The sequence below is a fragment of the Limulus polyphemus genome, unplaced genomic scaffold (assembly GCF_000517525.1).
Source record: "Limulus polyphemus unplaced genomic scaffold, Limulus_polyphemus-2.1.2 Scaffold1619, whole genome shotgun sequence".
NCBI classification, from domain to species: Eukaryota; Metazoa; Arthropoda; class Merostomata; order Xiphosura; family Limulidae; genus Limulus; species Limulus polyphemus.
In genome coordinates, this window is record NW_013667229.1 from 1 (window position 1) to 12,635 (window position 12,635).

General features: G+C 33.3%; 1 protein-coding gene across 1 annotated transcript; it reads left to right on the plus strand.

Annotated features, from left to right (window-relative positions):
- The first annotated feature begins 1,515 nt into the window (after positions 1–1,515).
- Positions 1,516–11,296, plus strand: LOC106464316 (protein hairy-like). Its single transcript, XM_013924447.2, has 4 exons — positions 1,516–1,625; positions 8,839–8,934; positions 9,421–9,508; positions 10,315–11,296. The coding sequence occupies exons 1-4, from the start codon at positions 1,575–1,577 to the stop codon at positions 11,079–11,081; spliced, it is 1,002 nt and encodes a 333-aa protein (XP_013779901.1). The 5' UTR covers positions 1,516–1,574; the 3' UTR covers positions 11,082–11,296.
- Positions 11,297–12,635: the final 1,339 nt, after the last annotated feature.

Genomic DNA, 12,635 nt, shown 5'->3' on the forward strand with positions numbered 1-12,635 from the left:
TAAATAGGTGCTGATTTGGTAGTAAAATGATTATTACAAATAATTAATAATTATTCAATTATGTACAAAACACCTTCCACCATTTCGTAACTAAAGTAATATCCGTCAAGGCGTCAACTGACGAGGAATGTTTAAACTTCATTAAAACAATGTAATTTTAACAGCAATTATATATTTAAAAATAATAACTTGAACATAAACTTTATCTCAATTTTTTTACAATTATAACAAAGCTTATTCGTGAACAACATTTGCAGTTTGCTTTCATTTACCAACAAATAAAGATTTTGAGGTGATCCCACTCTTAAACACTACATCTCATTGACCATGAAAAAAAGCATGGTTGCTTGAGAAACAATCCATCAACTTTTATACTTTGACCTTAAATCCCTTTAGAATATTCAACATTGTCTAAAGTGTCAACCTGCCAAGATTGTTTGGGATTGACTCAATAAGCTGGGAGTAAGTAACCAACAGGCTTTACAAAATAGAGATAGAGTTACGTTCAATTTTGATCCATTTAGGACATTCTCCATAGTTCATAGTGTTTACATACAAATTGTGGTTGAGATTGGTCCAATAGGCTCAGAGGAGTTAGGGTGCAAACAAACACACATTTTCATGATGTAATTTGTCGGATACAAGTATTAGAATTACACTGTCAAGTTGTATATTTTAAATCATATTTTTAAAATTTTGTTTGTGCTGCTTTGTTGACGAGCTTATGACAGTTTGTACAAGTTTCATCACGCTCGATACATCCTCCAACAGAGATCTATACAGAGATTAAAAGGTCATGTCAGATATTGATCAGCTACTAATATCTAATATGTCATAACATTTGAATCGAAACAGATGTCCAAGAGGTGCAGAATATGAGATAGCACCACGAAAAGGTTCATATAAGTGGACATCTCAGGAAAACACCTAGGTTTCAAGAAGCTGCATATTTTTGTTTTTATTTGATTTTCTAGACATTTGGAAAGCGACATGTATGAAGAAAAACTTACAAACTTCTAGGAGACATCCGCCTCCCGTTGTCACCGCAGGAGTCTTCAACTGAAAAACGCTTCTTTGTGGGCAAAGTGCACGTGGCGTGATTGTGCACGCCACACGCCAATGTTTGGCTCTTCCCCGTTGGTCGATGTGGCTTGCGAGAAAAAAGACCAATCACAGTTTTGTTAGCCTGTCAGTAGATTGGCTGACACTGGCACGCGCTGCACGTGCTATACGAGCTAGCTGTGGGCTGCTTGATTATCGTTCACTGATGCGACAGATAGAGGTTTCTGTTCAGTAAGCTAAGTAATATTTATAAACGCAACATTCCAGTTGCTTGTGAGGCCTAGCACGCGACTCTTTTTTTCCCTTCTTTAATACATGAGATCTTCGCATCCTTTCGTCTATCGAGCTCGCTTCTTGGTATCATCTCAGTATATGTAACCCTTAACTTCATCAGTGATTACAAACCGATTAAGTTTTGTGGTATTTTATTATATTTATGATTTGCTCCGACAGGGACGAGTTTAAGTAAGTTTTTTTCGTTAGGTTTCGCGAACTATTCAACGACCGTAAGAATGGATAGTGAGGATTACAACGAGGACAAGCCGAAGCATGAAAGTAGACGGGTAGGTGTCAGTAGGAAGAAACTACAAACAGTTTATATTCTAACTGTTTAAAAACGTATATATTTTGTGTTTCTGTAAATAAACGTATACAATTTGTACTACTAGATTTTCGTATAGGTATGTTGAAGTTAGTGCTTCATATTAAAATATCAAAGCAAGGTATTCTATCAAGTAGAAACTGTGCAGTAGAGGTAGATAAACCCCTCAGTATTTGTGTTGTTTTTTTAAGAACTCATTAACTAATAAATGTAAAAAAATATTATGCTTTGATTCTTTTGAGAATGAATGATATTCATATAAGACTTTTTGAATATGAAGAAGGGGGTTTGTACAAACTTGATTATAACTATAATATCTAAACCCCGAATCATTCCGTTTTGTTCTTGCATTTCTTATACTTTTCTAGTATACGTACAGAGAATACGCTTCAAAGTTAATGTTTATGAATTACTAACGAGTTACGCGAGATAGCTCGAGAGCCCCCAGTGACAGAGCGGTAAGTCAGCGGACTTATAACACTAAAAATACTGGGTTTCAATACCCGTGGTGGCACAGCACAGACAGTTCATTGTGTAGCTTTGCGCTTAACAACAACCAAGTAAACCAGAAACAATTTCTATTTACCCTTAGGAAATTCGAGTAAGCCGAAGTCCATAAATTACGTACACCTTACTTTAGAATCATGATTGCGTTCAACGAAATAATTACTTAGTTTGTGGTTGTTCAGTAAAACGTTCTATTTGATTTAAAACTACTGATTGTGTACGCAACCATATCTACTATTTTAATCGCTTTCATAGACCGTCAATTTTTTATCCTGTAGTCCATGAATCACGTGCCAATCATAAAATAATTAAATAATAAAATAGTAAGCGTTCTTATCTTTTATGCAGTTTTAATTTATAAATGGTGTAAATTTCTCATGCGTAAAGCTTGGCGCTAGAGTCTATGTTTGTGCTCATTAATCATCTTATTTTCCCTTCAGTTATGACACCAAAAACAAATCATTTAGAATGCAGAGTGAGAACCGGATTTTTCTGACCATGTTGTCTCATGTGTCGTTTGTCATTTTCTATTGTTTAGCGTCTCTGTATACTATAATAAAGTTTCACAAGTTTTCACTCTGTTCGTTAATATGTTAATACTTGAAAACCGTCAGTAATTGGCGGAACTCCGTAATTACAGAATTGAAGAAAACAAACAGAATTGTACGTTTCACAACTATCTAATTCATTACGACCGTGGTTGCTAATGATCCTTTACTGACGACATAATAAATGGAATAGTGTCTTAGAATGTTGCCCAATCTATAAACAACATTGGGTAAAACAATTACTTATGCGAACCCTTATTTTCATATTGTTAAAACTTCAAGCCATAAACACTATTATCTGGTATACATCTTCCTGTATATATAATTGTATCAGAGGACCATCATTTCCTAGTTCACAGTGAGGTGAAATCACAATGAAATTAAACATAATTTTAGGTTGTTAGGCCTGTCAGTACTTTTTTGGCTGAACTGAAGTATACTCCATTTTTTGTGGACTATAAAATAAATTTGTTTTGAGTATCTTAAGTTCGCCCAAGGCTGTGGAAAAGTTCTTCGAACAACACGTTTAGAAGATTACTTGTCACAATAATACTCTACTCATTAATAAGATATCTTACCTCTGCTGTAAGCGATCAGTTATTTGATTTTTCTATATATTATTAACGATCATTTAATTGTTTTTTTTAAGTATCTATGAAAATATTTGTTGTAAATCCTAATATAAAAAAATACTCAAACTCATGGTAAAAAGAAAACAAAAAAGAACTTACATCGTCACTGCTGGATTTATATACCTGTCGTTAAGAGGACACTTTTGTTTTCTAGTCGGCTATACCAGTAGTGACATTATATCACATACAGTATATATATATATATATATAATTATGAGGCAGTGCTTGAGCTGTAACTAATTAACACGGGGAACTCTATAAAATATATAGGTTAAGTGTACATTATACTGGTACTCTGTTTATGCTTGAATTTAACAATAACTTTGCATAAAACAAACGTCAAGAGCAAACTAAAAACAACTTCACCAATGGTTGATGGAGATGATATTTGGCAGAGAGAAGACCAGTACGACTGTAGCTGGATATTGAAGCTAAGTCAGTCAGTGAAGTCTCAATCTCGAAACGTGCCCTCATACGCATGATTTGTTCCCAAGGAAGGAGGGCGAAATTATTTATTTCAACAATGGTAGTGGTGTTCCTTTCAATTCCAATTCAGAGTATTGTTAAGAATCGGTGATTTTTGCCAGAGCGGTAAAAACTATGTCTAGACTTTTCCAACTTTTCGTCTTACCCAAAAGAAGTTGACAAAAACTTTAGTAAAGTATACCTCAGCTAGAGTTGATAAAGCAAACAAACTTGATGTTAATAAAGCATACCTCAGCTAGAGTTGATAAAGCTAAAACTGGATGTCAGTAAAGTATACCTCAGCTTGAGTTGGTGGAAAAAAACTTTAGTAAAGGATACCTCAGCTTGAGTTGATAAAACAAACAAACTTGATGTTAGTAAAGGATACGTCAACTTGAGTTGATAAAACAAACAAACTTGATGTTAGTAAAGGATACGTCAGCTTGAGTTGATAAAACAAACAAACTTGATGTTAGTAAAGGATACGTCAGCTTGAGTTGATAAAACAAACAAACTTGATGTCAGTAAAAGATACCTTGAGTTGATAAAGCAAAAACTTGATGTCAGTAAAGTATACCTCAGCTTGAGTTGGTAGAACGCGTATAAAGTGAATGTTAAAAGTCTTTACTATTTGATGATCATTCTTATGTAACAGTTTGCACGTATCAATTAAGAATTAAACGTGTATGAAGTGAATGTTAAAAATCTTTACTATTTGTGTAACAGTTTTCTAATTTTACAGCGACTCGGTGAAAATGTAAACAGAAACCGAAACTGAAAACTTTAGTATGTCAGATTTTATAATATTAATCGATATACAAAACGTTCTAAAATAGAAACTTGATGTTAGTAAAGTATACCTCAACTAGAATTGATAAAGCAAACAAACTTGATGTTAATAAAGCATACCTCAGCTTGAGTTGATAAAGCAAACAAACTTGATGTTAATAAAGCATACCTCAGCCGTGTATAAAGTGAATGTTAAAAGTCTTTACTATTTGATGATCATTCTCATGTAACAGTTTGCACGTATCAATTAAGAATTAAACGTGTATAAAGTGAATGTTAAAAGTCTTTACTATTTGATGATCATTCTCATGTAACAGTTTGCACGTATCAATTAAGAATTAAACGTGTATAAAGTGAATGTTAAAAGTCTTTACTATTTGATGATCATTCTTATGTAACAGTTTGCACGTATCAATTAAGAATTAAACAGAAAAAACAAAAGAAATTGTAGTAAAAACCAAAACCCAAAGTACTGTGTAAAAGCAATACTTTTTAGTGCTTTGTATAAAATATCACTTGCACTGACCTTTCTGAGTAACAAAGTAAAGATATAGAGTAACCTTTTGTTAGGAGTTTCTCATAGAAACTGATGAACAATTGTAAACAAATTATAATAATGTATGAAGCACGCGATCTTAGTTGCTAAGTAACGGCTTTAGAAATGCACAACGGTTTTTCAGTTACCAAAGAAACAACTGAAGAGCAGACCATCTGAGCAGTTGCTAGGTAACGGCTTAAATAGCGTACGAGGATTTGTCAGTTACTACGAGACAGCTTTCACCAATCACTGAATAGTAGTCCATTTGAGTAGTTGTTGGGTGACACTTACGCAATGTCTAAAAGGTAAATACTTGCAATATAAAAGAGAAAGTAATCGCACAGCTTAGTGACAGCTTCAATGACTTAGTAGTAAATAAACAGTAAATAAGGAAAGTGTTTTAATAGGTGATTTCCTTTCAAAAATATATATACAAAATAAATATAATTGCAATTTCCAGTGTATGTCAGTCATCTAAACGATTTAGGCTGAATGATGTGTCCTATTTAAATTTACCTAACAAACTGGTATCGTTATGGATCTATTTGGATAGCTTCAATTCTCTAAAATGCACGTGCATTCTCTTCCGTTAACTAGCACAAGGTTATCTCTTCCCACGTGGCTAAGAAAACATGGAAAATCTGAAAGAAAGAACCTTTTTGAAACTATCTCTGCTGTCTTTTGACATGTTTATAAGGAAAATGCTATCAGTATCACTTTTCACTGTTATTCATTGGTTCTTTGTTTGAAGTTAAGCACTAAAGCACCACAGTGGGTTATCTGTGCTCTGCCCACCACGGGTATCAAAACCCGGATTCTAGCGTTGTAAGTCCTCAGGCATACTGCTGTGCCACTGGGGGGGGGGGGCTCATTGGTTCTAACTGTTCATCTGTAAATAAAACCCTAAGACCAAAACAGTAAACTATCTTCATATATATATACACTCTGTTTGATACTACCAAATTCCACCTTGACAATACACAATCACATAGGGACGATCATTTTAACAGCAAACAGGTGATTCAGAAAGCGTGAAATAAAGCTTGTTACGTGTATTGGCTCGAGCACATCTTCAACCGCACGTTTCGCACGCTGTTGTGTCGAGTTAGGCATCTGTATCAACTTGTCCACTTTCACGACTTCTGCAGTTATAATGACCTAGGTTTTTTTCGTTTGAAACAAATGGTGGTTTGCACGTGTTAAGTAAGAATTAAAAAGTATAGTTCTTCAGGTTAACAAAGCAGGTTATACTTGATATAAAATATACATTTTTAATACTTTGTTTCTACACTATCTATCTGGTGTGTGATAACCTCTTCTTTTACGCTTGTTAAAGCTTATAAAAATTGTTTTTACATATAAAACGAGTATTCATTCAGTATCAAATGTTCAAAGGTATTAAAAACGGTCATCCTTTAGAGAGAAAAAATTATAAGTAAGATGAGTGTCATAAATAACCGGTTCTACAAATATATTTGATATTTTACATATCGATACGTCGTTGGTTTTATTAGTAATTTTCTTAAAACAAACAGTTCAGTTCATATTGTGGTTAAAGGGAGAATTAAATTTAACATTTTTTTGGGGGGGGGATCTGAAGTCTGAGATCAGTAATGCATATGTATAGTTAAATAATGATCTGTTTGTTTAAGTATTGTAAATTATGTGATCTATTTGTTAATTATTTTCATTGATGATTTATATATATTAGAGAAGAGAGGATGCCTACAGAAAAAAATGTCACATTTCTCACACTAGGGGAAATTCAGGATCTTTTTTTAATATTGCCTTATAAAATTAATATACTATTAAAATATGGATTATTAGCTATGATTTCATGCTATTCTAATAGGTATAACGTGAACAAACAAAAAGTAGTTTAATTAAATTTGGAATGTAACTCACTAAAAACCTCATGACATACACAGTGAAGGATGCCCTTGGTGAGAAGGGTAATTACTGCTGAAAAGTCACTAGACATTTACTTCTTCAAAAAGCCAAGAGAATGATAAAGTCTCACAAAAAAAGAAAAAACTAGATTTATTTGAAAAACGATTTGTGGCAACCTTGTTCAGTTACAATATCTTCAAGTCACTTCTTTCTCTGGTTAATCGATTGTTACATTATTTTGTAACAGCTGAGGTGTTTTACTTTATATACCAGGAACTATTTTCTTCATGGAATGCAATGTATGGTACAATTAAATATTAGGGTTTGAAGCTGAATAAATGTGTTATTAGAATAAAAACATACCATTTACTTCTTTTTCATTAGTAGATGTCTTTACAAATAGTTAAGACTTTTAGTGCTGGATTTATTTGCCATAATGTGTTAAAATGATAAATGTTAAAAAGATGCTAAGCAGTATTTGTTACTTGTTAATCAGATTCAATACTGATTAGCAGTTTTTGCTAATCAAATCAACCAAACTATTTTGTCACCTGTATATCATTAATATTTATTTATTGGAGATTTTGCAGTGAAACCCCTGATATAATTAGGATTACAAACGAAGTTACTATATTATATATGCTCTAATATATACAACTAAACCCCTATTTAGGAACATGTTTACTTATTTTAAAATAACCCAATGCCAAATCTAACACCGTGACTTTACAAGGTCTTTTGACAAAATGAAATCTTTGTGTAATATTATATTTGTAAAATTAAAAACTTTCTTCCACCACTGGACTTTGTAAAATTACGTATATCAAACCTCGTATTTTTTTAAACTAGAAACTGAGAATTTAAACGAAAGTGACTAGACTGGTGTTAATTAGCGTCACTAACTATATCATGCTCTGGCCTAATGTATTTATCAACTTAGCTCAATAAAACCCAAAATAGACAACAATTCAAAACTGGAAGGAGGGAAGTGGGGGTGATTTTGTTTGATTTCCGGCAGGTAGGGAGAAAGAGACTTTCTATTTCAATTACCATCCATTTGCAGTAACTCGTGCGATGAAATTTGTAAGGCCTAGTCACGAATGATGGTGAATAATAAAGGAGAATGTTCGAAACACACTTTTATATCCTATACGATAGCTGATTAAAACTCTTTCGGGAAGCTCAAATGTCACGTGAGCCTGAAGTGACTATTTTAATTATCATGGCACTTTATAGGATGTTGGAGCCTCATATAATAAACGTGTTTTATTGCGTTTCATTATGCGTCATGCTTGTCATTGTTTTTTGTTTTGCTTTTTGACCATTAATTTTAAAACACTCAATAAAATAGATGAAGCCCCTAGAGCCTAACCACCCATCCTGCCCACGAAACAAAGCTAGTAAGGATGTATTTAATAAGTTTTGAGGTTCGACCAACCCCCAGATCTCCTCCCCCGCCCATGCAACGGAATTTATAATGTATTTTGATAAGTTTTGGTTGTTCAAACAAATCCCAGATTTCTACTCTCGCTTATGCAGCAGAACTGGTAATGTATTTAATAGATTTTGATGATTCGACGAGAACCTAAGGATCTCCCATTCCAGCCTGTATAACGAGTCTAGTAATGAATTTACTACCATAATAAATTTCAGTGAATGACAGCTAACGAGAATGCTTTTTAGCTACCATGAAAAGCTTTTATCTGAAACAAAACTTACAAAAGGTTGTTTTTACTAGCAATATGTCAGTTGAGAGACCAGTAAGAGTTTTAATATTTTAAAAACGCAAATGTTCCAATGTTACAGGTTTCGAAACCTTTGATGGAAAAACGGCGCCGAGCCAGAATAAACCAAAGTTTGTCTGACCTGAAAGCTTTGTTACTGGAAGCCATTAAATCAGAGGTAAAGCAACTAACTATTCCTAGTTTAAGTATTTGTAACTCTATGTTATGAACCGCTGTAAATGACTTACTTGTGGTTGTTTAGGAAAGAAAGAAAAATAGCTTAGCCAATGCACCCTTCACACATTTATGTTATAAATGATAAAATATGTAATGACTTCGATTTTTTTAAACTACATTTGAAAACGATTTTACTTGGAAGAATGAGATACTTCAATCAGTTCCTCAGATCCAAATCTTCTTAAAAGCTATGCTTAACTCCCAAAATTCATTCAAACTATTTCGATTAGTATAATTGATCCTCGAATTACGCATGCAAATATATCAAGTATCTGGGGAAAAAATCAGCAAAATTTTCAAGTTGCTTAAAATGTGTAACAAGTTATTTGTTCTATATTCTAATTTATATTGCTTGTATAATGTGCTGTTTAGTATTTATTTATCATAAAGAATAACATTTAGGATATCCAAATGTTTTTTATCGTAGAATCCAAGACATTCCAAGCTCGAAAAAGCAGATATTTTGGAGATGACTGTGCGCCATTTAGAGGAACTTCATCGACAACAGAGAACAGGTATTTATTATTTGTTTACGGAATTTCGTGTAAAGTTACTCCAGGGCTTCTCTACCTTTTCCAATATCGTTCACCACTATAAGTTTTTCACAACAGCTCACTCACTCCAGTTCGAAAAAAGGCAAAAAAAGTACAAAATTAAAACGCAAAATTGTTTATTATGACATATACATCAAAATCCAACTTGAATGAATATAACATAAGATAATCACAAATTTTGTGTATTTATAAAACTACAGCTAGAATGAATAATAATAACTAATGACTTTTTTGCCCTTGAATTTGTTGTATAATTGATAATACTCATTCACCCTGATTCTGATCTCATTCTGAACCATTCACCCAGTTGAGAAGCACTGGATTAGGGGAAAGACAGTTTATTAACATCACTCACCGCCAACTCTTGAATTACTCTTTTCCAACAAATAGTAGGATTGAGCGTCACATTTTAACGACTCCACGGTTGAAAGGGTAAGCATGCTCGGTGAGGGATTCGAAACTCGCGACTCGCAAATTCCGAATTGAGCGTCTAACTTCCAGGCCAACAGGTATTTAAAAGCACAGAGGTAAATTATGTGCTTTATAAAGGGATTTAATATACCTATATTACTCACAAATAATTTACACACTGAACATAAATACATAAATTCAAAACATAAGACTTGTTAATTGCAACTGAATAAGTCAATGTAGAAAAGCTATAAAATTCTGGTATGTAATTTTATTTTGCGTGTGTTAGTAATTTTTGATATATATATACGGACCTGTTCAGTTACATGATCTAATTTATCTTATTTTTTATATAGCAACATTGGTCAACGATCCACAGCTGAAGAACAAATTTTTAGTTGGGTTTGAGGAATGCGTCCGCGAGGTGGAGCTGTTTATGAAGAAACAAGATGGTATCTTGGAGGATACGCGACGGTGTCTTCTTCAACATCTAACAAAGCAAATAAAAGACCTTAAATCTACAGAAAACGAAGAATACCAGCCGTCATCCCATCTTCTTCATTCCCACAAACCTGTGATCCAACACTGCAATGCTTCTTGTTGCGAACTTACAGAATCTTGCTGCCACACTAAGAAGATGCCAGATTCTACAGTGACATCCAAAGATCATGATGCCTTACTGTCCTGTAACTCACATAATTATGATAATTGCACTGTTGATATCACGGAGTTTCGCTTAGTTCCAAAACGTCTAGCAAATGGTGATTTGGCTTTAGTGTTGCCCCAAAAGATAGCTAATGGTGTCAGTGGTTTAGATCGTAGTTCGTGTACAGCTAGTGCTTTTCAACTCATCCATCGGGATGCGGAATCGTCATCTTTACCTCAAGAAATATCCTCTACGAATCCTTCACTGACCGATTCTCATTCTCCTGTGTTTGCTGCTACCCACAAACATTTCAACTCAGAGTCTTCTAGTGAAGCATCGGATATGAGCTCTGATGAATCAGTTGGTAGACCACGAGAACCACAGCTATTCCGTCTCTCTCATTCAATGATCCACAGTTTGGAAGATTTTTCGAACAATCAATCTCCATTGTCGGATAATGTTTGGCGACCATGGTAAAACGAAAAATGAAAAGACAGTCGTCAATAATGTATTGTCTTTGCCAGGAAAGAATAATGTATTATTCTATTGTCTTTACCAGGAAAGAATAATGTATTATTGCATTGTCTTTGCCAGGAAAGAATAATGTATTATTCTATTGTCTTTACCAGGAAAGAACAATGTATTATTGTATTGTCTTTACTAGGAAAGAACAATGTATTATTGTATTGTCTTTAACAGGAAAGAACAATATATTATTGTATTGTCTTTGCCAGGAAAGAATAATGTATTATTGCATTGTCTTTGCCAGGAAAGAACAATGTATTATTCTATTGTCTTTACCAGGAAAGAACAATGTATTATTGTATTGTCTTTGCCAGGAAAGAACAGTGTATTATTCTATTGTCTTTACCAGGAAAGAACAATGTGTTGTTGTATTGTCTTTGCCAGGAAAGAACAATGTATTACTGCTAAGAACTTGCAATATCTCTTAATACAAGAGTAGTGCACAATAAAATATATTTTATTTTTAGATATTACTGGGCTTTTTATAGCCTGAGGAAAAATATATTTTGATTCTAATCCAGACCTAAGTTAACATGAATTAAAATGAAACTGCACATTTTAACGTGAACTTGTGCTTATGATAATATGAAAAATATTTATAGGAACAAAGGTATTTTGTATGGCGTTTTGCGACATTTTTTTCTACCTGGAATATCTCTAAAAAGTTATCTGTCTTAGAATCATCAGTGAGGTGAAAGACTTCTCGTTTGGAAATATTTTGACGTACTTTAACAATGTACTTTTTGCTTGCTCATTTTATTAAATAACTTTATCATTTCTTGGTTTTATACACACACACACACAGTAATATATAAAATAGCATACAGGAGATAGTAGCAAACTAAACTACATGAGAATTTTTGCCTTGAGTTGGTAAAATAAACCGTAAAATACTCGCTAGTTTTTCGAGATGAGAAAATAGAGCCACATGTGGTCATCTTGTATTTTAAGCTTGTTTTATGTTTTTTATAAGGTCGACTAAAAGATGTATTTAGTCTTAGCAGTCACAGTTTAAAAGGATAAATAATTCATTCTAGTACTATGAAATCGTATTTACTTGGTGTTACACATGCTTCAGTTGGCAGATTATAAGGTTTATGAACTCAAAGAAATAGTAGCCACTTTGGTGTCAAAATACTGGAAGTACGTCATCGTTCTATTTGTGGAAGATGTATTGAATCTGGTACATTTTGTGAAACCTAACTGTGAACCTGATGTTTTATAAGCATCCCAACACCTATGATACAATACTGAAGGGTACATAGCAGAGTAAGTTAAATGCTTTAGAGGTTGAAAGGGGAGCTGATAGTGAATTGTTAAGTATTACCGTGCTATTGTATCGTTTATGAAATTTTGTAAAATTACACTTTTAACTATTTAAATCTTGAAGAAATATGTTTAATGCACTTTTATTTCTTTAGTTCGTTGAAGGAGGAGGAAGTTCGCTGATAATTAATATCTACATAAAACACTATAATATGGTTCTGTACTATAGATGCAGAGCTC

Excerpts from the sequence above, each read along its gene's own strand:
- LOC106464316 (XM_013924447.2), top strand. The coding sequence starts at position 1,575 with ATGGATAGTGAGGATTACAACGAGGACAAGCCGAAGCATGAAAGTAGA. Across the intron at positions 1,626-8,838 it reads CGAAGCATGAAAGTAGACGG|GTTTCGAAACCTTTGATGGA; the intron begins GTAGGTGTCAGT and ends CCAATGTTACAG. Across the intron at positions 8,935-9,420 it reads TGGAAGCCATTAAATCAGAG|AATCCAAGACATTCCAAGCT; the intron begins GTAAAGCAACTA and ends TTTTTATCGTAG.